Here is a 25748-nt window from a genome sequence, read left to right on the forward strand (position 1 = left end):
AGACATTGCTTCCCTCCTGGGGGGAGAGATCCATGCATTGTGATGGCAGCGAGAAGGCTGCAGATCCTTCGACTGACTTCGGAGAAGACATTGCTTCCCTCCTGGGGAGAGCTCCATGCATTGTGATGGCAGCGAGAAGGCTGCAGATCCTTCGACTGACCTCGGAGAAGACATTGCTTCCCTCCTGGGGGAGAGCTCCATGCATTGTGATGGCAGCGAGAAGGCTGCAGATCCTTCGACTGACCTCGGAGAAGACATTGCTTCCCTCCTGGGGGAGAGCTCCATGCATTGTGATGGCAGCGAGAAGGCTGCAGATCCTTCGACTGACCTCGGAGAAGACATTGCTTCCCTCCTGGGGAGAGCTCCATGCATTGTGATGGCAGCGAGAAGGCTGCAGATCTTTCGACTGACTTCGGTGAGAAACAGGCAGCGAGGCCGCCAGGGGTCATGGGAGATACCTAGACGGGGGATCCCAGAGCACATCCCAAGGGCAGTGATTCCCATCTGCTCCTCCTTCCACAGGCTGGCTCACAGGTCAGGCAGGGTTGCACACTGTTGTGAGACCAAAGAAAGAAGAAGTCGAGGTCTCTGACTTCAAGAAGTTGCTGGTGCAGCTCATAACAGCTTTAGGAGACATCATGGGATAGAGTGTCTGGGAACATTTTCAAACAAAACTTCAAATCTATTATGTGTATAATAGACGTCCTCTGGTTGAAACCAGAGTGAGGGCCCCGAGGCGCTGCTGCTCAGTGGTCCCTGAAGCACCGAGGAATTCCAGTGCTCGTTGAAACAGATTAAGAGGAGCAGCATCATTGAGAAAGGAGCTGACTTGATGTCAGACAACCTTTCAGAGTACTGCAGACTCCTGTGCTACCATTTCCTGGCTGTTTGATCTTTGTCCAATTATTCTAGCTCGTTTTCAGTTTCTTCATCTCTAAACTGTGGGGGGTAATAATGTTTAAATCTTAGGAGCGTTGTAAAGATTAAGTAAGATAATGGATGTGAAATAAATTTGTGAAAAAGTATTTAAGAAGGCTAGTAGAAGTGCCCCTGATGCTAGAGCTGGTATTATTGGCGCCTCGCTAATCACAGCTAACGGGCAGGAGTCCATTCTAGAAGGTAGAGTTTAGATTCAGAACCTGGGGGCCTGTATCATGAGCCCCTTCCTATTTTTGACATTTCTTGGTTTCAGACATTTACCTCAATGCTCTGAGGAAGTCTTTAGGAAAATCCATTTCATCCCAATGAGATGAGTCTAGTATCTGAGAATATGCTTATACTAAGACAATCGTTGGTTTTTCATTTCAGGAGTGTCAACCAAGCAACCTGTTGAATCCAAGCCAGTGAGAGTGATAGTGACTTACAAAAAGGCACAACTGCAGAATGACGCCGAGGCCCCACGTGGCGTGGGTCCACCCAGCTCCCTGTCTGCAATGCTTTCAGTCACTGAAGATTAGAGTCTCCATAATCATACTCGACACTTTCCTTTCCTTTCCTTCCTGTAATATCCCACCAAGAACGCTTTCTCCAAAATTCTACTACCTCCGTTATGTTCTCATCACGTAGACACCAGTCAGCTAATGCCCCCGAAATCATTTTCAGCCCCTTGTAACAAAAAAGTGTGTGGGGGTGGTGAATTTCTAGAAAAATACAGGGTCAGAAAAGGAAAGTTTTCGTAGCTCCTGGGAATCACCTCAGGACTCAAGAACAGTAATTCCTGAGCTTGAGCATTCAGTCCTCAGTCACCACAGGGTCAGTAGATTAGATGGAAGGATCCTCTCAGACATCTCAGGAAATACGCTCCCAACTTGTAAGAGACCAATTTTCACAAAGTTAAACACATGAATCTCACACACTAAGAACTCTAAACTTGAGTCCAAATGTTATTCAACTCATCTTACTGAGGAGACCAGTAAGGTGGTAAAGAATGTTTTTGAGTATAGTACTTTTATGGCACCAAAAGCTGGGGCCAAGTAAGCAAATTTTCTTTGTTGGACATAAACAGTTAATGTTTTAAAGGGTAATCAATCTATAAGCTTTGAATTTATCTTCCCCTGTGACAAAAATCTACAAATTAACATTATTCTATTTTTATGACACACAGTGAAGGACATCCAGATTTGGACTCCTCCATCTTACACTTCCCATGCAAGGTTTCCTGGAGGGGAATCTGTCCTCCCTCTGTCAACTCTCTCCACCCACCCTTCACTTCTACCCTGCTGACATGTGGCCTCTCCCTGTCTTCCTTTCCAGCAGCCTCAGTAGATCACATTCAACCGATGACCAAGCCCCTCCACCTGACAAACCAAAGCACATCTTCTGGGATTCCTAAGGCACTTGCCCTGCCAGGGTCTCGTAATTCCTGAATTCTAATCTCATTTCCCTGGTAGTTCACTTCTCCCAGGTCATGTTGTTTATCTCCATCTTCCTCTGTTTATATCGTTTCATGGACTTTTCCACATCTCCGCCTAAACCCGAGGACTCTTCACGTCATTCCCAGGTGCCCTCAGCTCTCGTGTTGCCTCTGATTCCCTGCTCTCCTATCATCCCATCAACGCTCATCCCATCACAGACCCATGAGTGCAGCAGTGTCCTCTCTGGCCTCCCTGTCTCCAGTGGTGAAGTTGGGGAAGGATGGCCCCATGTCTGCCTCCCACCCTAATGTTCCTACTTCAGGGCAAGCTCCCTGAGCAGGGATGAGGCTGTCTAGCACAGCCTGGCATTCCACTGCCAACCACCAGACTGAACACCAGGTAGGTATTCAGTAAATATTTGCTATTCAAGACATACCCCTCACTATATAGGTCACGTGGTACTGCATCAGGATGAGGCCTGAACTGGGAGAGAGTCAGCTGTGCACATCTTCCTTTTTCTGCCCTGATCCTGAGAGCTGAGGGGGCATCAACCAGGGAGAGACCTGTGCATGGAATTCCTTCCTAAAGTGCACAGTAGGGAAAGAGGGGCAGTAACTTTGCAGTGGAGAAACGGACAAGCACTACCTTAGCCAGGCGATCAAGGTCAACATCAACAGTCATACATCTAGTTAATAACAATGAACCTGTATAATTTCATCTGTTGTAACCAATATCCCCGATTGAGGTAAGATGCTAGTAATAGCAAACCAGAACAGAGGTGTATGGAACTCTCTGTGCTGTCTTTCTTAAATTTTCTATCAATCTCAAAACTGTTCTAAAAAGTAAAGTCTATCTTTTAAAGAGTTCCCATTAAGTATAGATGAAAAATGGTATCTTGGGTTTTCTTTAATTGGACATGCTTTGTTTACTAATGCAGGGAAGTCTGTCCACATTTGGGTTGGCTACTTACATTTGTTCTTCTGTGGATTGCTGATTGTCATGTGCCCCTAAGGTTTATGGTTATCTGTTATGTGACATTAGTGTAGTCATAGCTCACTGACACAGTCTCATGAACTACCAGAGTCCGAGGAAGTATTAACTGCCTGCTTTTCATTATCCAAATACCCATTTTACTGATGAAGAAATGGAGATTCAGAGAGGCTGAAAAATTGAACCAAGTCCACATTTAGTGTCACACCTAGACCTTGAACTCATATCTGTCTGACTCCAGAATTCCCTAAACACCACACTATACTGGGAAGTACCAAGTGTGTGACATTGGCAGGAGGAGGGGGGATCTTGACAGCTGGCTGGGTGTCCAGTGACAAACTTTAATTCTGTATTTTAATGAAGTGATGACACCCCAACGGGGGGCACCATCCAGGCAAACTAGAAGTATGTAGGAAGTCCCTGAGTGGCTGCTGTGAGAAATGGCTCATGAGGGCAATGAGCTTTGTGTTCCAAGCAGAGGGACTAGAGTAGGTCACTCCAGACCTACTGAGTAACAGCAAAATGGATCCTCTGTAGTCGCCCTCAGAAGAAATGCAACTTTCAGGGGCCAGCAGGGGACACAATTTCATGTCATACATCATCATAATTTAATGTTGGCACTGAAAACTGAAGCCAGGAAGGGGTATCGCCTCTCCTCAGAATTCTTAAACAGCATCCAAGCTGTGGGGGACCCCATTCACCAGCACTTGCTTGTCAGGTCTTGACCTCAAGAAATTGGGGCAGAAATCCAAAGGCTCTGGACTCAAGGGATGGGATTTGACCTCTGGCTTGGCTGCCTGTCTTGTACAACCTTGAGCAAATCAATTCACCACTGGGGTCCTTGCTTTGTTCATATCAAAACAGGAACCACTGCCCTACTGACCTCATAGAATTTTCCAGCAGATGAATAATAGTACTGATGGCTAACAGTTACTGCACAGTCACTACAGACCGGTATTTTGCAGGCATCATCGCATTTAATACTCACGGCAATCATGCTGGCCACGTACTTATATTATCCTTATTTTATAGATTGGAAAACAGCTCCAGAGGAAGGATATCGTTCGTTTGAGGTCACCCGGTTTGCGAAGATGAAGTCAGAATTTAGAGCCCATGTTGTTCACCGATGAGTTATGTCACTAACCACGTTCCAAAGTGATGCTAGATGGAAAGAATGCTGGTGCTTCAGAGTCCTGGGGCAACCTTGAGAAGCTGCAGAGGAGTGGATGACCACGAGGGTGGGCTGGCATCATTCCACTGGGTGGATATGCAAGCTGAGGGGGTTTGGAGAAGAAAGATGCAGAGAGAAATGAGCTTGACTGGGGAAAACGAGCAGAGAGGGAGAAGAAAGAGTTGGGGCAGCTGCCAAAAGGAATGGAAATCTAGGAAGACAGAGCTACTCGAAGGGGATTTTGAAGAAGCTTTGCTCTCAGGTGTACTTTGTGATAGCTATTCTCTGGCCTCCACTAAACCTTCAGGAAAATCCCTACTTTTCCTCAATGCCTTTAGAGGTGGATCCAGGGTTACTCATTGTACTGCTCATGGATGGCAGTGCTTCATTTTCATTTTCCCACCTGGCTTAATACTTGTTATCCTACTGTTTCAAGATAGGAAAACCAACTCCTATCATAACCCCTAATGGGTTCTATCTGGTATCTACTACGGGACTAAGGGTAGAAAATACTCTACAAAAATCAGTTGGTTTTCTAATTAACAACAAAGAGCAAGATTAAGAGGATATTAAGAAAGCAGTTCCATTTCCAAAAGCATCAAAAATAATAAAATAGAAAAGGCTGTAAACTGAAAAATACAAACATTACTGAAAAAAACGAATTTAAATAAGTGAAAGGGCAGCCATGTTCACGGACTGGATGACAATACTGCACAGGTATCCATCAATACCACCCACAGCAATCTCCACATTCAATGCCATCTCATTCAGTGCTCACCTCCCTCAGGTCAATCCACAACGTCTCCTGCTCTTCCCTGTGGTTCCTTGGTTGGGAAAGTGCTGGATAAACATCTGTTCTTTTGGATTCAGATGCTAGACACCTAACACTCAATAATTCCATGGAGCTCTTAAAAAAATCTTGATTAGGGCCCAGTACATTACAGTCACAGGCTATGAGAGTTTTTAGTACAGCAATGGGAGAAGAGCCCTAAAATAGGGAGGAGGTTCCATTGTAGTAACGTTCCTGTTCTATCAGCCCTCACAGTGAGTAAAACTACAGAACTTGATTAAAAATATATTAGCTACATCAAACAGTCATATAAAGTAAGGAATTTATATTTATTTTAAACTAATATGCATATTATAAAATTACATATAAAAACATAAATATATGTAATGTATTATATGGAGAGAACTTCGTATGTAAAATGCATTATAATGTATGAAATGCTACATATTGCATATTATGTGATACATGTTGCATCTTATATATGTTGTATATTATATGTTACATATAGAGAGAGAGAAAAAGAAGAGAGGATGTAGGGCAATTTCATTTTCCGATTCTAGGAAAATAATGAAACCCAAACCATCAGGAACGGTATCACTTGAGCAGAGCATAGGGTGCAAGTACCATCAGTGCTATATGCAGTAACATTCACCTTGACACCAGGGGGCATCTGGGCTGAGACTAGATGACTGAAATCTCTGGGCGATGGTGAACACAGAATTGGGGACAGCAGATATGAAGACGCACTAGAACACATGCCAGACGCCCCAAGCGCAGAGAGCTTGTGAGCTTCTAGCGGTGGAAACTTGACACATTGCGGGAGAGGAAAATGAAGTTACTGGACCCACTGAAACAGGACTCATTGATCCTCTAGCCCATGGTGGGCAGTGTGCATCAGCGTGGTCCTTCAGACGTAAACAGCAAAGCCCAGGGAAAGCTCTGACCTGGGTCAAGCAGCACACCACCAGGGGAGCTCCTCCCTGCACTTTCCTGCTCTGTGAAGGGCCCCAGCTCCGGGCTTCTTCTCCCATATCCAGCTTCCCATCTCTTCATTCACCATTGGCTCCACACCTTCCCTATAGGAAGGAATGATTCTGACCCATGATGCCTTGAGAGTGTCTGAGACAGTTTCTGGGGTTGGGGTGAGGGCTCCCTGCAGAGGTCAGGGGTCCTGGCTCATTACTATGGCCTCCCAACTTTATTCGTGATGGAATATATAATAAATGCGTTAGCTCTAAAAATGTCCTAATTTTAGTAGCTATTTATAAGTAGTATGTCATTAGTCATTTATTTCTATATTTTACAGTGACTTATGAAAGCTGATATTATTTGTGTTTTTCAGATAATTCAATTATTTTTTCTAATTCTTCCTTTTCCTCTTAAGTTTTAGATGCTCCTTCTCTTCAAATTTCGTGCTCATCAAAGTACATATTTTTCTGCACTGTATCAAAGAATCCTTTGTTTAATAGAAGACACAGAATAATTCAGTATGGACCTTTGTCTGAGGTGAGTTGGGGCTCTCAAATACAGATGACGGGAAAAGGAAACAATAACCCTGCACATTTTATGAAATGATGTGCTAGCAATCCTGGAATGAACATAAAATCATATTTGATTTCACGCTGTGAGAACGCCAATGTGGTGGTTAAATTGCAAAGATTACTGGAGAAGTTTTGTCTTCCTCCTGCTCCTCTCTAATTCCAAATCCCCTCAGCTGCTCTGCCCGTTCCTTCTGCCCCAGATAGCACTGCTGAGGGAAAAGGGCATTTAAAATGCTGCATAACGTTCACACCAACTCGGTCAGACTCATTTCAGTGTCATTCTTTACATAATACGATAAATAATATTCTTCTCATGTATCATTCGAGAGACATTGACGAACTCCACACAATGAAATGCCTAGAGAGACAGTAACATAGGGACACAGGAAGTACTAATTTGCAGTCTCCTGTACAACTAAGACTGAACAAATGTCACAGAGGACGGGCATGACCTTGGTGGTGGTCAATAGGGGGACTGCCTTATAACCATTTATTAAGCTCTGCCCGTATTTTGTGCATATTTTCAAATTTATTTTGCGTATATTTTTAAAGCATTTGTAATATATAAATATTGTTTTATGTATCTTAACAGAACCTGTCTCAGACCTGGTCAGTATCAGGATTCAAGTTACTGGGAGTTGTTCACTTGGTGAATTTACAAATCAGATGGCAAATTATTTGTTCTGTGGCCAGAGTTTCATTTGTCATCTGAGAGAGAGAGGCTGCATGGGGCTCACTCCATTTGGCCCAAACAGAAGTCTGCAGTCGCTTGTCAAATAAATGTCTTTATGTTGTTGCATATGCAAAATAGCCTTCTCTTTTCAGGCTGAGTAATATTTCTTGGCATTATCTTTATCTATTCATCTGTCGATGGACACTAAGCTGTTTCCATATCTTGGCTCTTGTGAACAAGGCTGCAGTCAACACAAGAATGCAGATGTCTCTTTGAGATTCTGATGTCAATTCTGGTGGATATATACCCCAAAGTGGGATCGCTGGATTGTGCTGAGTGAAAGAAGCCAGTCACAGAAGGACAAATATTGTGTGATTCCACTTATGCGAGCTATCTGAAATGGTTCAACTCACTATAGTTGACAACACTGCATTGTGTCATTGAAATTTGCGAAGAGAGAACTTAAATATGCTCGCAAGAAAAAGAGAGAAAGAGAAGAAAAGAGAAACCTGTGTGGTGACGGATGTGTTATTTATCCTGATGAGGGGAATCCTTTCGCAATGTATCAAATCAGGTCATTGTAAATAGGTAACACGTTGATTTGGCAGTAATGCCCTATTAAAACTGAAAAAGTACCCCCCAAACCAAAAAAGAAGAAAAAAATGTCAAACTCACAGAAACAGAGGAGAATGGTGATTGCCAGGAGCTGGGGGAAGAGGAAAGAGGGAGCTGCTGTCCGACAGGCACAAAGTTTCAGTCGTGCAAGATGAGTAAGTTCTAGAGAGCTGCTCACAGCCCTGTGCCCAGAGTTCCCAGTACCGCAGTGTGCGCTTATGACTTGGTTAAGTGGGCCGACCATATGGTAAGGGTTCTTACCACAATAAAAAAAAAAACTGGGCAATTTCTGGTGATCACAAAATGCTTAGAGTATATAATTGAAGGAGTAGTACATGAAATATCAAACTTCAAAATTAGATAATTTCGAAGAAATGAAAACTAGAATTGTTTGACCTTGAAAGAATTAATATCTCACTAAATGTATTCTCTGAAAAAGATGTACAGTGTTTATAAATGCAGCGTTGAGAGGATCTGATGGGGTGACATTTTAATAAACTACTTGACGTTTAGTGGATACTCAATAAATGTTCATTCTCCTTTCATTTCTGGTAACTTTGGACCCAATTCCTTCCCAGAGGCATCAGAAGAGATCACATCCATGTGCTTAGAGAACGTCACGTGTGCTCTGCGTCCTCCACGTAGGCAGGGCGGGATGGCTGAAGTGGGCTGGAGTCCCCACAGGTAGGTGTGTCCCTGATCAAACCTTAGCATGTCAGGTTCTGGTAAAATAGTTTCTCCTTAGAGCAGACTTTTTAAGAACAGAATGCTCTAGCATATTTCAAAATTGTTCCTTTTTTCTTTCCTCTGTCAGAAGCACAATATTTTTTCTCAGACATTCACTGTAAGAAACAGGTCCAGCTGCTGGAGGCAAAACTCACAAAAGTGTGGGCCCCTGTGACCAGGTCCTCCTGGAGTTTTAACTCTCTGAGGGTCCACACTTGTCCACACTGAGCCTCCTGCAGATTGTCCGTTACAGGTCAGGTTTCCGTGCCCCAGCACTGGTCCCCTCGGGGGCTCAGTTGGGATTCTCTGCGTTCACCTGTGAGTCTCCCCAATCTGGGGGCGGCAATTTGCCCTATGACCTCACTGCTCTTAGGAACCTAAGAACAGCTGGAGCCTTTTCAGTTTGTTCAGCTCTTTAGTGTTTGGGGATGGAGCGGAGACTTCCAGGCTCCTAACATCATGGACCAGAAGCCAGAAGTCAAGCCAACACCTTATTTGTTTTATTTATAGCTCTTCTAATTAATATGGACTGGACATATAATAAAGGGTCCATATTTGAAATGCATAATTTGATACCTTTTGACAATTTATACCCCTTTGAAAACATCAGCACAATCGAGAGAGTGAACATTTCCGCCCTGGCACAGTCTCCTCAGGCTCCTTGGGATCCCTCTCTCACCCCATCCCATCATTTCCTCCTCAGGCAGCAACGGATGTGCTTCCTCTCATTGTGGTGGGTTTGCATTTTCTCAGATGCATAAATGGAGTCACACAGTGTCACCCTTGTATGACCCAGTTCTTTCACTCAGTGCACTGCTTTTGAGATTCTTGAAGATTGTTCCTGAGTTGCGCTCAAACACATGGAGGATGCACTATGAACTTTGGGGACAGAGGGGCTTTCCCATCGTGGGCACCTCCTCTATTATTAAGTGACATTGTAAATGCATATTCTCCACTTGCGCTGGTATAGAGATTAATAGAATCCACTCAGGACTCTATGAGGTACTCATACTATTTCTTGGGCGGCTTGAAGCTTCTCATCCTCTAGGGACTGTGGCTTCTGTGTCTGCTGGATGCTCAGCCCTGCCGGCATTTGTGTTGTTATTTTCTCATCTTCCTCAGTAGTGAGTAGAATGCTTTATTATTTCCGGCTTAGAATGAGTAATGCATAATCACAATGCCAAATCAATTTATAAAAGTATGCCCCCTCTGCATCCTTTCTCGTGGGCCACTGGTTTCTCAGTAGAAGAGGCCAATGATGCTGATATATGTGCACCCAGAGAAATGTTTTTCATTGACTGCAAGTTGCTTTGTTTTGTTTTGTTTTGTTTTGTTTTTTATGTCTTTAAGTGTGTGACCTTATTTATTTCTGAGAACCGCACCACTCTTACTTCCCAGGCAGCGCACCAGCATGGAGAGGGTGTGCACATGACCTGGGGGTGCGCTATTAGATAGAGCAACAAAACCAGAGGTCAGTTAAATTTGAATTCAGATAAACAACATGGAACATTTCGCTATAAGGATGCCCTATGCAATATTGATTATCCGAGTTTCTAGATTAACAGTGTGTCCTGTATTTTATCAGATCCCTCTAGCTAGAGGTCACATCCTGCAAGAGCTGAGCTGGCTGAGCTCCCCCTCCTGACACCAGGTCTAAACTCTTAACCTCTGTGACAGAGAGTCTCTAACCAGTTATCCCCAAGGGACTCCTTCAGGCACAATACATGCACGTGGCATACCTCTCATTCATAGAGTCTATTGACTTTCCTCAGTAATCATTCTATTACCCTCAGAGCCCCAGACTCAGGGCCTCTCCAGAATCTTCTGCATCCTGACGTCTGGATCAGGGAGCTTTGGTGTGTTTCAACCAGAGAACTGAATCTGGCAGATGCAGAGCCTCAGTGCGCTCACAAGGGGGCAGCAGCCAGAGCTGACAAGATGAGTGAGGATCTAGCCCAGGAGGAATTCCAGACACAGAGCTGGCCTGGAACCCTTGCTGGGAACCTGGACCTTCAGTTGTAAATCAGGGAGGGGGGATGACTCAAAGGGGAAGTTTGGGGCCTGAGGCCCAGAAACCTCTTCCTAGGCCATGAGAGGATGAGGATGCTCCGCAGTTGCTGGGAAAATGCCGAGCCTGCTCCAGGGCAGGCGGGTGAAGTGGGTCGATGGATAAGACCTTCTTATAGCTGACACCACTCAGGACTCATGTGGACTCCCATGAGTGTGTTTTCCTCAGCTCACAGGCGCTGACCTCTGTCCTCCTCTCCTATCACACCCCATGGGAGCTTTCAAAGAATCTGAGGTGTGACATGGGGCTGTGGGACATCAGAGGCAGAAATCCCCAATATGTGCATGTGTGACTCTCCCTGTGAAGCTCTTTTTCTTTTCTTTTCTTTTTTTTTTTTTTTTTGAGGAAAACTAGCCCTGAGCTAACATCTGCTGCTAATCCTCCTCTTTTTGCTGAGGAAGACTGGCCCTGAGCCAACATCCATGCCCATCTTCCTCTACTTTATACATGGGACGCTTACCACAGCATGGTGTGCCAAGTGGTGCCATGTCCGCACCTGGGGTCCGAACCTGCAAACCCTGGGCCGCTGAAGCAGAACGTGCGCACTTAACTGCTACGCCACTAGGCCGGCCCGTTCCTGTAAAGCTCTTGATGAACCTCAGATCCCAAGGTCACCTTCTCCTGCACAGGGAGCAGCACAGACATTGGGGGTCACCATGGCAACGGTACCAAGGACTCCCATGCAGAACCCCTATGTGTGTGACCTAGGACGGACGTCATTGACTTGCCAAGAGCTTGAACCTGATTCTCCAGATTCTGTTTGTTAACAGAACCACTTTCACCACCTGTGCTCCAGCCTGAGGACCAGGCTGATCATCGATTATCGTTGCTATGGAGCTGAACACAATCCCAATGCCACTACGAGCTCCTGTTCCACTGGAAAATGTGGCAAAAAATCTGCTTCACTTCACTCCCCTGTCTGACCCGTCACTTCCCTGTCCCTGCCTGTGACCAACACCAGCTCAGGTTTGGGCTTCTGCTGTCACTTCTGCTACTAAAACTGCAGGCCTTCATGCTCTTGACCCAGTCTGTTTTATGGGGTCAGGGAAAATGCCTCCTTTAGAAGATATCGGTCTCCCTTGCAAATGGAATCGCTTTGCTTCCAGAAGCAAAATTGCCTCCACAGTTCTTAGCGGTGATGAGAAGGGCGGAAATGCAGCATATGTGACCTGAGAGGACCAGGTGACCCCAAGCCCAGACACTTGTATTTCCACTGTACCAGACTGGGCTTTACTGGTAATTCCCTGAGCTCTGAAAGAGTAGAGAAACTGTGTTTCTCTTTTACCTGATTTTAGAATTTTCTGGAGCTCCTGGATTCCCAGGTGCTGACAATTCCTCTCCATTGAGAAGATCTGAACCAACCCATTATGAAGGAAGACACACAAATGGGAAACAGACATGTGAAAAGATGCTTAACCTAACAGGTCATTGGGGTATTACAAGTTTAAACAACGAGAGACAAGCAGACCCTATTAGAATGGCTGAGACCTAACACATGACAACAGTAGATGCTGCCCGGGATGTGGGGTGGCAGGAACCCTCATTCTTGCTGGTGGGAATGCAAAATGTCAGCCACTTTTAAGACAAGTTGGCAGTTTCTCACAGCGAAACAAACTCTTATATGATACAGAAATCACACTCCTAGGTATTTACCTAAATGAGTTACTTGGGTGGACACAAGAATATCTCATAGATGTTTACAGCTGCTTTATTCATGATTGCCAAAACTTGAAAGCAACCAATACGTCCTTCAAAAGGTGAAGTGATAAATACCACTACACCTATACAATGGAACACGATTTAGCGATAAAAATAAATATTATCCGGCCACAAAACGACACGGAGGAACCTTCCATGCGTATTTCCAAGTGAAGGAAGCCAATCTGAAAAGGATGCAACTGTGAGGGGGTGTGGGACTGGGAGGGCAGGAGCCCTGAGCGCCGGCTCCAGCCCAGGTCGTCATGTCTTCTGCATCCACCAGAGGGCGCTGGTGCTCCCCAGTTCCTCAGCTGTGAGCTCCTCTCTGCCCTGCATCTTGCAAGTGTTCCTGTGAAATCCTTGGGGTGAAGCCCTCCCCTGTCCTACACGCTCTTTTGAATAGATGCAGGCTTGGCTAAGGTTGAAGGAGGGGCATGTGCAGCCTCCAGAAAGGGGAAGATTTGCATGGAGACCTCCCACCTGAGAATCAGGGTGACACATCAGAAGGGGTAGTGGGCTCAGGCCTGGCTGTAGGGCTTAGGAAGCAGAGCCTGGAGGTATCTCCACCATGGCCTGGGCTCCACTCATCCTCTTGGCGTACTGCACAGGTGGCTGGCTGCAGGGACTTCTGGGATGCATCTGGATGTCATCTGGGATGATGACCTCTCCCTCCTCCCTGGGAATGGAGTCTGTCTTGTCCTCATGGATCTCTGTGTCAATTACTCCTTGCAGGGTCTTGGGCTGAGTTTGTGCTGACACAGCCCCGCTCTGTGTCTGAGTCACTGGAACAGAAGGCCACCATTTCCTGCACCGGCAGTAGCGGCAACATTGAAAGCAAATATGTGCACTGGTACCAGCAGCGCCCGGGCAGTGCCCCCACCACTGTGATCTATAATGATGACGAAAGACCCTCTGGGGTTCCCGATCGGTTCTCTGGCTCCATCGACAGCTCCTCCAATGCTGCCTACCTGACCATCTCTGGGCTGCAGCCTGAGGACCAGGCAGACTACTACTGTCAGTCTTAATGACAGCGGCTATAAGCAAACAGTGCTCCAGACCCGTGGGGAAGTGAGATCAAAACTCCCCAGAGCCTCCCCATGCTGGGTCTGCTTTCAATATGTCCCCATCAGAGAAGGTTCTTCTTTCCTGTCTCCTGCTGAAGGTTCACGTTGAGATTGTATGTGTATGAATCTCTTTATTTTCTTTCCAAAATTTTCCCCCCATGTCTTGAAGGATGATTTCTTAGTCCCATTTCAATCACTTCATGGAAGTGATTTAGTTCAAAACAGGGTTTCTGAACCTCAGCACTACAGACAATATGGCTGGGCCATTCCCGGTGCAGAGAACTGTTCGGTGCATTGTAGGGTGTTTAGAAACACTCTTTGTGCCGCACACATCAGACGCCAGTAGCATCCTACTCTCCAACTCACGGTACACAAAACACCTCCTGACATTACCAAAATGCCCTGGGGGGGGCACAATTACTCCAGTCTGAGAACCACTGGTTAAAATAACATGTTCACAGCTGTTAGGAGGCCTTTGATGTTGAGTCCTCTTTCCGCCTTTCAGCTGGACGGAAGGCTGGAGGTGTCATGTCCCTGTGCTTCCGCTTCCCCATCTGTTAGACAAAACAGTCACACAGACTCAAATGAGGTCAGAGAACTTGTGAGCCAATGACATGGAATCTCCTCTCAACCAGAGTGAAGAGCACAATTTTTGGCCAGACTAGGTGTGCAATTAAGATTTTAAATCTGTACACAATGCACGCAAAAATATAACAGATCCATCTTCACTTATTCTCTTAGGGAGTATTTTTCAGGCATGGGATACAAAGTGGAATAAAAACGTGACAGAGTCATGAACTCTCAGAGTTTGCAGTATAATGTGGGTAGGGGACAACAGACAGGAGCAGCACGTGGATGCTGGAGCAAATTCTAGGACAGAAATCAACCTCCAGGAGCAAATGAATCCCCGTGTTGCCCTAATGTGCCAGGTGCACATTAGTTGTCAGAATGTCTGCTCACACTTCACTGAACGAAGAGCCTGTAATAATCAAATGTCACAGGATATTAAATAAATAGCTCAAGATCCAGCATATGATGAGTAAAATTTTTTTATTGAGTTAATGATAGGTTACAATCTTGTGAAATTTCAGTTGTACATTAATGTTTGTCATTCGTGTTGTAGCTGCACCACTTCACCCTTTGTGCCCACCCCCCACCCCACCTTTCCCCTGGTGTCCACTAAACTCTTCTCTTAGTCCACATTTTTAAATTCCTCATATGAGTGAAGTCATACACAGATTATCCTTCTCTTGCTGGCTTATTTCACTTAACATAATTCCCTCAAGGTCCATCCATGTTATTGCAAATGGAATGATTTTGTTCTGTTTTACAGCTGAGTAGTATTCCATTGTATATATATACCACATCTTCTTTATCCATTCGTCTGTTGATGGGCACTTAGGTTGCTTTTACATCTTGGCTATTGTAAATAATGCTGCAATGAACAGTGGGGTACATAGGACTTTTGGGATTGCTGACTTCAAGCTCTTTGGATAAATACCCAGTAGTGGGATGGCTGGATCGTATGGTAGTTCTATTTTTAATTTTTTGAGGAATCTCCATACTGTTTTCCATAGTGGCTGCACCAGTCCATTCCCACCAGCAGGGTATGAGGGTTCCTTTTTCTCCACAACCTCTCCAACATTTGTTACTATTAATTTTAGATATTTTTGTCATTCTAATGGGTGGAAGGTGATATCTTAGTGTAGTTTTGATTTGCATTTCCCTGATGATCAGCGATGATGAGCATCTCTTCATGTGCCTATTGGCCATCCGTATATCTTCTTTGGAGAAATGTCTGTTCATGTCTCCAGCCCATTTTTTGATTGGGTTGTTTGATGTTTTGTTGTTGAGTTGTGAGAGTTCTTTATATATTATGGAGATTAACCCTTTGTCAGATATATGACTTGCAAATATTTTTTCCCAGTTAGTGGATTGTTTTTTGTTTCAATCCTGTTTTCATTTGTCATGAAGAAGCTCTTTAGTGTGATGAAGTCCCATTTGTTTATTCTTTCCATTGTTTCCCTTCTCTGAGAAGACATGGTGCCCGAAAAGATCCTTTTAATACTGATGTCAAAGGGTGTACTGCCTACGTTTTCTTCTAGAAGCCTTATGGTTTCAGGTCTCACATTTAGGTCTTTGATCCATTTTGAGTTTATTTTTGTGAATGGTGAAAAAATGGTCAATTTCCATTCTTTCACATGTGGCTTTCCAGTTTTCCCAGCACCATTTGTTGAAAAGACTTTCTTTTCTCCATTGTATGCCCTCAGCTCCTTTGTCAAAGATAAGCTGTCCATAGATATATGGTTTTATTTCTGGGCTTTCAATTCTGTTCCATTGCTCTGTGCACCTGTTTTTGTACCAGTACCATGCTGTTTTGATTACTGTAGCTTTGTAGTATGTTTTGAAGGCAGGGATTGTGCTGCCTCCCGTTTTGTTCTTTTTTCTCAGGATTGCTTTAGAAATTCAGGGTCTTTTGTTGCCCCATATGAATTTTAGGATTCTTTGTTCTAATTCTGTAAAGAATGCCATTGGGATTTTTATTGGGATGGCGTTGAATCTGTAGATTGCTTTAGGTAGAACGGACATTTTAACTATGTTTATTCTTCCAAACCATGTCCATGGAATGTCTTTCCATCTCCTTATGTCGTCATCCAATTCTCTCAGAAAGGCCTTGTAATTTTCATTATATAGGTCCTTCACTTCCTTAGTTAAATTTACCCAGAGGTATTTTATTCTTTTTGTTGCAATTGTGAATGGTATTGTGTTCTTGAGTTCTTTTTCTGTTAGTTCGTTATTAGAATATAGAAATTCTACTGATTTATGCAAACTGATTTTGTACCCTGCAACTTTGTTGTAGTTGTTGATTACTTCTAAGAGTTTTCCAATGGATTCTTTGGGGTTTTCTATATATAAGATCATGTCGTCTGCAAATAGCGAGAGTTTCACTTCTTCCTTCCCTATTTGGATTCCTTTTATTCCTTTTTCTTGCCTGATTGCTCTGGCCAGGACCTCCAGTATTATGTTAAATAAGAGTGGTGATAGAGGGCATCCTTGTCTCGTTCCTGTTTTCAGGGGGATGGTGTTCAGTTTTTGCCCATTGAGTATGATGTTGGCTATGGCTTTGTCATATATGGCTTTTATTATGTTGAGGTAGTTTCCTTCTATGCCCATTTTGTTCAGAGTTTTTATCATAAATGGCTGTTGGATCTTGTCAAATGCCTTCTCTGCATCTATTGAGATGATCATGTGGTTTTTATTCCTCAGTTTGTTGATGTGGTGTATCACATTGATTGATTTGTGGATGTTGAACCATCCCTGTGTCCCTGGTATGAATCCCACCTGATCATGATGTATGATCCTTTAGATAAATTGCTGAATTCTGGTTGCCAAAATTTTGTTTAGAATTTTTGCATCTATGTTCATCAGTGATATTGGCCTGTAGTTCTCTTTTTTCGTGGTGTCCTTGTCAGGTTTTGGTATCAGCGTGATGTTGGCCTCACAGAATGTGTTAGGAAGTGTTCCATCCTCCCTTATTTTTTGGAATAGCTTGGAAAGGATAGGTATTAAATCTTCTCTGAAAGTTTGGTAGAATTCCCCAGGAAAGCCATCTGGTCCTGGGGTTTTATTCTTTGGGATGTTTTTGATTGCTGTTTCAATCTCTTTCCTTGTGATTGGTCTGTTCGAATTGTCTGCCTCTTCTTGAGTGAGCTTTGGGAGGTTGTAGGAGTCCAAGAATTTATCCATTTCCTATAGGTTATCCATTCTGTTGGCATATAGTTTTTTGTAGTATTCTCTTATAATCCGTTGTATTTCTGCAGAGACTGTTGTTATTTCTCCTCGCTCATTTCTGATTTTGTTTATTTGAGCTTTCTCCCTTTTTTTCTTTGTAAGTCTGGCTAAGGGTTTGTCAATTTTATTTATCTTCTCAAAGAACAAGCTCTTTGTTTCATTGATCCTTTCTACTGCCTTTTTCGTTTCAATAGTATTTATTTCTGCTCTGACTTTTATTGTTTCTCTCCTTCTGCTGACTTTGGGTTTTATTTGTTCTTTTTTCTCTGGTGCAGTTAGGTGTAGTTTAAGATTGCTTATTTGGGATTTTTCTTGTTTGTTAAGATGTGCCTGTGTTGCGATGAATTTTCCTCTTAATACAGCTTTTGCTGTATCCCATATGAGTTGGTATGTCATGTTATCATTTTCATTTGTTTCCAGGTATTTTTTTATTTCTTCTTTAATTTCTTCAGTGACCCATTGCTTGTTCAGTAGCGTGTTGTTTAGTCTCCACATCTTTGTGCCTTTCTCAGCTTTTTCTTGTAATTAATTTCTAGCCTTATAGCATTATGATCAGAGAAGATGCTTGTTGTTATTTCAATTTTTTTTTAAATTTGTAGAGGCTTGCCTTGTTTCCCAACATATGGTCTATCCTTGAGAATGTTCCATGTGCACTTGAGAAGAATGTGTATTCAGCTGTTTTAGGATGAAGTGATCTATATATGTCTATTAAGTCCAATTGTTTTAGTTTTTCATTTAGCTCCACTGTTTCCTTGTTGATTTTCTGTCTGGATGATCTGTCCATTGATGTGAGTGGGGTGTTGAGGTCCCCTACTATTACTGTGTTGTTTTTAACATCTTCCTTTAGGTCTGTTAATAGTTGCTTTATGAATCTTGGTGCTCCTGTGTTGGGTGCATAGATATTTATAAGCGTTATTTCTTCTTGATGAAGTGTCCCTTTGATCATTATATATTGTCCCTCTGTGTCTCTCTTTACCTGTCTTATTTTGAAATCCACTTGTTCTGATATGAGAATTGCAACACCTGCCTTTTTTTCCTTGCTATTTGCTTGAAGTATTGTCCTCCACCCCTTCACCCTGAGTCTGTGTTTGTCCTTGGGGCTGAGGTGTGTTTCCTGGAGGCAACAAATTGTTGGATCTTGTTCTTTAATCCATTTTGCCACTCTGTGTCTTTTTATTGGAGAGTTCAATCCGTTCACATTGAGAGTGATTATTGATGCATGTGGACTTAATGCTGTCAATCTGTCGCTCATTATCTTGTTTTCCTGCGTTTCTTTTCCTGTGTGCTTTAGACTACCCATTTAATACTGCAATTTCTTATGCTGGGTTTCTTAGATTTTTCCTTATTTATGATTTATGACTCTGTTCTGTACTTTATTTTAGTGTCTACCTTGAAGTTTGTATTTAGAATCTCATGTATAATATAGTCTATTCTCTGGTGGTCTCTTACTTACTTGACCAATACTGAGTTAGACTCTTTGCTCTTCCCCTCCTAAATAATTATTTTCATTTTTTATTCCAACTCGTCTTATTAATTGGTAGTTAGAGTGCTAAGATCATCCTTGTTTTGGTAGTTTCCTTACCTTTACCCTAATGTTATAGTTGAATATTTGCTATCCTGTTCTGGTTCTATCCATCAGTCTCCCTAGTCTGTGGATTGTGTCCCCTTTCTCCCTTTTTACTTTTTTCAGGTATGAGAGCCTTCTTGAGGATTTCTTGTAATGGAGGGCTTTTAGTTACAAATTTCCTTAACTTTTGTTTGTCTGGAAAAGATTTAATTTCTCCCTCCTATCGAAGGAAATTCTTGCTGGATAGAGTATTCTTGGCTGAAGATTTTTATCCTTTAAAGCTTTGAATATGTCACTCCATTCTCTCCTAGCTTGTAGGGTTTCTGTAGAGAAATCCGCTGACAGTCTGATAGGGGCTCCTTTATAGGTTATTCTCTTTTTTTTTCTTACTTCCCTGAGTATTCTTTCCTTATCTTTCCTTTTTGCCAACTTTACTACTATGTGCCTTGCAGTAGGTCTTTTTACATTGACAAATCTAGGAGATCTAAAACCCTCCTCTACACACATTTCTCCGTTGATCCCCAGATTTGGGAAGTTCTCTTCAATAATTTCGCTAAGCACACTTTCTGCTCCATTTTCCCTTTCCATATTCTCGGGAATTCCTATGATCCTTATGTTCTTACTCCTCATTGAATCCATTATCTCTCGGAGATTTTCCTCATTTTTTTAAATTCTCAGTTCTCTTTCTTCCTCTGTCTGGCGCCATTCAGCCTATCTTCGATTATGCTAATTTTCTCCTCTATGTTATCTACACGGGCATTCAGGGAATCTGTATTCTGTTTTATCTGGTCCATTGTGTTTTTCATCTCAAGTAATTCTGTTTGATTCTTCTTTATGATTTCAGTCTCTTTTGTGAAGTAACTCCAGAACTCAGCTTGTTTCTCTATCTTTCTCTCTACCTCATTGAGTTTTTTTATTATAGCTGCTCTGAACTCATTATCACTTAGTTTACCTAACTCCAAGTCCTCAAGACTTAATTCTATGCTTTTATTGTTTTCCTTCTGGTCTGGGGCTTTTATAAATTGCTGGATGGTAGAGGAGCGGTTTTTTCACATGGTGGTAGAATTCTGTTGCAGTTACAGCCTGTCACCACTAGATGGAGGTCGAGAGCGGCGTGTTATGAGCTCTCTGCCTTGGGGCAAGATGGCGGCGCCCACTGGCTTCTCTGGGGGGCGGGTGGGGGGAGGAGCTGTTACTGACACGCCGCTGGTCTGGGTTCAGATCAGTTCTGTTCTCTGGTCTCCCAAGGCCCTTGATTTATGGGGTCCCTGTGGACAGAAGCTTTCCCCCCGTCAGCGGGTCTCCACTGAACCAGCGGCAGGAGTCCTGGATGATCCCCTGGTTGCGCGGCCCCTCCCCCACTCCTTCCCGACCCGCGCCGCAGCGATCACAGACTCTAGGGGAGGGAGCGATGTTCTCTCCTACCATTCCAGCGCCTCCGAAGGTGTAAGCAAGGTTTATGATCTCTGCCTTCTTGGTATTGTAAGCCTCTAATGAGCTGGCATTATGTTTATTCTCTGAAATTCAGTTCTTCCAATCTTTTGTTGTATTTTGGAGGGGAGAGAATCCTGGGTCAGCTCACCCCACCATTTTGCTCTGCCCCCTGAAAATGTGCATCATTTTAAAAGATGCAACAAACACTTGGGAGGAGGTTTTAGACTTGCAAACGCACGTTTGCCTCCCAGTCTTTGGGGGCCTGTGTGCACCTTCTCTGCCCATAGGGGCTGAAGAAGGAGGAGTCACTTTCTCTTCTCTGTATAAACCCTGAATCCTGAAGTCCCAAGGCCTCTGACCCATGGAATCGCGTGTCAGTGTTCAGAGGACAAAGGACTCAGGGTGTTTCTGCTGCTTGTCCTTTGTGTGGTCAGGAGTGGGAGGCTGAGGTGGCCCCCCAACCGCTATTCATACTGCAAAGGTCCTGAAGGCAGGAGAATGGAGGCAGGGCCCTGGGGTCACACCTGTCATGAGCCCCAAAACCTACGCCTCTTGTCTTTCCCGAGCAGGACACCAGGATTCCAAGCCTGACGTGATCTCCCAGTTGGAGCAGGGCGGATCACCATGGATGGACATCCCTAGGGACCCCTCTCCAGGTGAGCAGGCGGGAAGCAGTTCTGGGGGCTCATGCACAAGGCTGTCCAGCGAGCTGGTGGTTTCTAGAAGTGCTGCCACAGAGCCTTCCCAGGTGATGCAGGGCTGCATGGGAACAGTCCCTGTGCAGGAGCCACCTCCTGCACTCTGCTCCTCTCCCACCTGGGCCCGGGCCCTCCCCAGCTGCGCTTTCTTCTTCCCTCCTCCTGGGTGCACTCCCTTCCCCGGCTGCCAGCCATTCTGCCTTCTCGAGAAAAGCCCCTCATTGGACTGTCATGCCCCTTTTGCCACCCTTTCTTCTCGTCCCCTTGTAGTTCCTGCACTGCCAGCCTCTCCCCAGCTGTCCTGGGTGCACATCTGTTGTCTAGTCAGGTCTGGAGAGGCTTTCTATCCCTGTTTCCAGAAGTTCTTGCAGCTCTTCCCTCCTCATGCCCTCTCCTCCTTGGTTTCCTGACACCACACCTCAGACATTTGCCTTCCTCCATCTTCTGTCCCTGTCCCCCTTTGCTCTTCTCTGTTCCTTCTGACACTTGCAGACCTAAGAGCCACCCATACTGAAAGCTCACTGTCTGCACCCGGCCCTCTGTCCACCCTGCACTGCAGCCCTGCCCTGCCTCCCCTCAGCTCTCATCCCTCCACCCTCAGCTGTCCCTTCAAATTCAGCACAGAAACCCTTTAGTGACCTGATGCCTCCTGCCCCTCACCCCCTGCAGACCCTGTCTCCTGGTTCTGATTGAATCACCCAGACACTGCCGCCCCGTGTCAACCCGAGCCATCACGAGCTGTGGCTGGGATTTCTCCATTCCTTCTCTCTTCTCTTAATCCACCTTCAGTGTTGCTGTTAGGCAAGTCTACTAGGAATGTCCTCGTAGCCACGCCACCACCTGCCAGAACCTGCACTGTCACCCCGTGCTGCATTCGGCCTCAGCAGACGTCCCACAGTCACTCTCCAGTTCACTCAGCTCCTCTGCTCCTTGTCTTCTCATGTGCCCTCGCCTGCGGTAGACTCTGCCCGTGCCCTTTCTGCTCGTCACTTCCCAACTCAGTGACCCCGTACCTGACTCAAAAGTGGTGGTAGGTTGCCTCTGATGGCAGCAGGAGAATGGGTGGAATGGGACCATCCTTACAGACCTGGTGAATTGGTGTTTCAGGGGAGTCAGCTGTGGCAGCTTACAAGATGGACAAACAGGCAAAAGAGGTTGGAGGCTAAGAGATTAGTGCTGACATTTCCCAGTGACCCAGGCACACAGTGATTCCAGTTACACCCAGATCTGCTTTTCCTTCACTGGTTCTTATCCTGATTCCCCTCATCACTACTCCTCATCCATTCTCAAGGTCCTGGTTTTCACCCTTCAGTCATTCCAGAAAGATAGTCCTCATTTGCTTCACTTATCAGCACCCTGTAACCACTTGTGTGTCCCTGTTCACTTCTTCCCTGCTCCTGTGCACAGTGGTTCTTGGCTTACATGACATATTTGACATCAGTCAAAGCCCTCAAAACATGTCTCTGTTTGGGGAATCAAAGAATAAAAGTAATAGTAACATATTATATGTGGCTTTGACTAGCTCACAATTTCTATCTGTCTAAATGGTCAAATATCCTCCATTTTAAAATTTATTTCAGACCAAGAGAACAGATCTGGAACTGAAGAGTCAAATCTGAAGCAATTAATTTCTAAAGACTTTTCCCAGGGTGTGATAATCAACAAAGGTAAACAGAATGGAATCTGTTACTCCACCAGAGAAGGCCCAGAATCTCTTGGCTGTTTAGAGAGCCATATAGGGCAAATGGCATTTACCCAAAAGAAGAGCCTGACTCAGGAGAGTATTCATGAAGATAATTGACTTGAGAAAGAATTTAGACAGCAATCAAACTTTGTTACTCAACACAAAATAACTTCAGGCAAAATAATGCATAAAAAGGAGTGCGATGACAGTAGCTTGTCACATAACCTAGATCTAAGCAATCATCAGAGAATCTACACAAGTGAAACACCATATGAATGTGCTAAATGTGGGAAATGCTTCAGCTGTGGCTTGGATGTCACTCAACACCAGAGTACTCATACTGGAATAAATTTGTATGTTGTTAGGTGTCAGAAGGTTGGTGCTAGGGGAAAGCCCTTCAAATGTAAAAATTGTGGGAAATCTTTCAGCAGGGGAACACACCTTATACAGCATGAAAGATGTCACACAGGAGAGCAACCATATGAGTGTAATATATGTGGGAAGTCGTTCAGCTGGGACTCATCTCTTATTCTACATCAGAGAACTCATACCAGAGAAAAACACTCTGAGTGTAGTGAGTGTGGGAAAGCCTTCAGCCAAAGTACATGCCTCACACAGCATCAGAGGATTCACACAGGAGAGAAACCTTATGAATGTAATCAGTGTGGGAAGGCCTTTAGCCAAAGTTCACATTTAACTCTGCATTGGAAAACTCATACTCGGGAGAAACCATATAAATGTAATCAATGTGGCAAGGCCTTTATTCAGAACATTCAACTTACTCTACATCTAAGAACTCATTCTGGAGAGAAACCTTATGAATGTACCGAATGTGGTAAAACCTATAGTCATAGCTCATCCCTGAAACAACACAAAAGGATTCATACTGGAGAAAAACCATTCGAATGTAAAGAATGTGGGAAAGCCTTTACCCAGAGCATCCAGCTTACTTTACACCTGAGAACACATTCTGGAGAGAAGCCCTATGAATGTACTGAATGTGGCAAAGCCTATAGTCATAAGTCATCCCTTATTCAACATAAGAGGATCCATACTGGAGAAAAACCCTTTGAATGTAGTGACTGTGGGAAAGCTTTTTGATGGAATACACACCTCACTCAACACCAGAGAAGTCATACTGGAGAGAAACCTTATAAATGCAAAAAATGTGACAAATCTTTCAGCAGAAGTACACACCTTAATCAACATCGGAGAACTCATACTGAAGAAAAACCCTACAAGTGTAATGAGTGTGGGAAAACCTTTGGTCAGAGTGCACATCTGACTCAACACCAGAGGATGCATACTGGAGAAAAACCTTATCAATGTAAGGAATTTGGAAAGGTCTTCACTGTGAATGCATACCTTCTTCAACATCAAAGGATTCATAAGAGAAAGAAACCTTTATAATGTGCCAGTTACAAAGAAATTCAGACTGGAGAGAAATTCAATAAATGTATTTAATGTGGGAAATATTTCAGCATAAACACAGGCATTCCTCAACATCAATAAATTAATAAACAAGAAAATCCTATGAATGTAATTGTGGGAACTATTTCACATGTCATGTATTCAATATTAATAGGCTCATCATAACGAGAACTAAGAACGTAAAAAATGTATGAAATGTTTTACTGTAATATTATCTCTTACTAACAATTTTAAAACACTGAGGGGAAACTTATAAATAACATTTTTAACACCATGGAGTCATACGTGAAAGTTAAGTCTTTTTATACATCATAGTGAGTTTCTAGAAAACGTGTAGAAATAACGTCTGTTGGATCTATAAGTGATGTGACGTATGAGAAGGTGAGGCTCACACTTCGAGTCTGATGCCCACTATATAGACATAGCTTTAAGTACTGGAGATCAGGGGTCAGCAAACTTTGGCCATGTAGCCTATACCTGTTTTTGTGACGTTTTTTGGAACATAGTCACATCCCTTTGTTTATATATTGTCTATGACTGCTTTCACTCTACAAAGGCAGAGTTGAATAGTTGTGACAGAAACTATTAGCCTGTGTTAGCTTACTAGGCTGCTATAACAAAATACTACAGGCTGGATGGCTTAAACGACAGAAATTTACTTTCTCACAGTTCTAGAGGCTGCAATTCTGGGATCAAGGTGCTGGCAGGTTTGGTTTTTCCTAAGGCCTCTCTCCTTGGTGTGTAGGTGGCCACCTCCTCGCCGTGTCTTCACATGGCCTTTCCTCAGTGCGCATTCTTAGTATCTCTTCCTCTTCTTATATGGACATCAGTTCTGTTGGATGAGGGCCCCACCCTTATGACTTCAACTAACCTTAATTATCCGTTTAAAGGCCCTGTCTTCAAATCCGGTCACACTGGGTTTAGGGCTTTGTTTTAACCTGTTCAGGCTGCTATAACAGATACACCATCCACTGGGTGGCTCATAAACAACAGAAATTTATTTCTCCAAGTTCTGGGGGCTGGAAAGCCCAAGATCAAGGTGCTGCCTTCCCGCGGTGTCCTCATGTGGTGGAAGGGACAACAAGCACTCTCTCTGGGGCCTGTTTTATGAAGGCACTCATCCTATTTATGAGGGCTCTGTCTTCATGCCCTAACCACCTTCCCAAGGCTGCACCTCTTCATGCCATCACTTTGGAGGTGAGGATTTCAACATAGGAACTTTGGGTGGGACACTAATATTCAGACCACAGCAGGCTTTAACATACAAAATTGGAGGAACACAGTTCAGTCCATAACGAGCCTGCAAAGCCTAAAATAGTAACTAGTCCTTTACAGAAGAAGTTTCTTGAACCCTGTGCATTTAGATAATTAGCTAATATACCGACATTCTACATTGTATACAGATTCTAAAGTATATAAAATTGGTAAATTAGGGCAACATAGTAGTCATAA

At 43.9% G+C, this 25748-nt stretch overlaps 1 protein-coding gene and 1 gene segment (V, D, J or C); both read left to right on the forward strand.

Annotated features, from left to right (window-relative positions):
• The first annotated feature begins 59 nt into the window (after positions 1-59).
• Positions 60-24394, forward strand: LOC103543601 (zinc finger protein ZFP2-like). Its single transcript, XM_070626763.1, has 7 exons — positions 60-415; positions 1309-2753; positions 4377-4582; positions 6690-6811; positions 8713-8818; positions 21053-21139; positions 22762-24394. Exon 7 carries the CDS (start codon positions 23049-23051, stop codon positions 23964-23966), a length of 918 nt encoding a protein of 305 aa, XP_070482864.1. The 5' UTR covers positions 60-415; positions 1309-2753; positions 4377-4582; positions 6690-6811; positions 8713-8818; positions 21053-21139; positions 22762-23048; the 3' UTR covers positions 23967-24394.
• LOC103545673 (immunoglobulin lambda variable 6-57-like) lies at positions 13195-14251 on the forward strand. The segment is given in 3 exon segments: positions 13195-13234; positions 13359-13640; positions 14196-14251. Coding segments are annotated over 3 exon segments (378 nt in total).
• Positions 24395-25748: the final 1354 nt, after the last annotated feature.

Source organism: Equus przewalskii, chromosome 7, assembly GCF_037783145.1.
Source record: "Equus przewalskii isolate Varuska chromosome 7, EquPr2, whole genome shotgun sequence".
In the NCBI taxonomy this organism is placed as follows: Eukaryota; Metazoa; Chordata; class Mammalia; order Perissodactyla; family Equidae; genus Equus; species Equus przewalskii.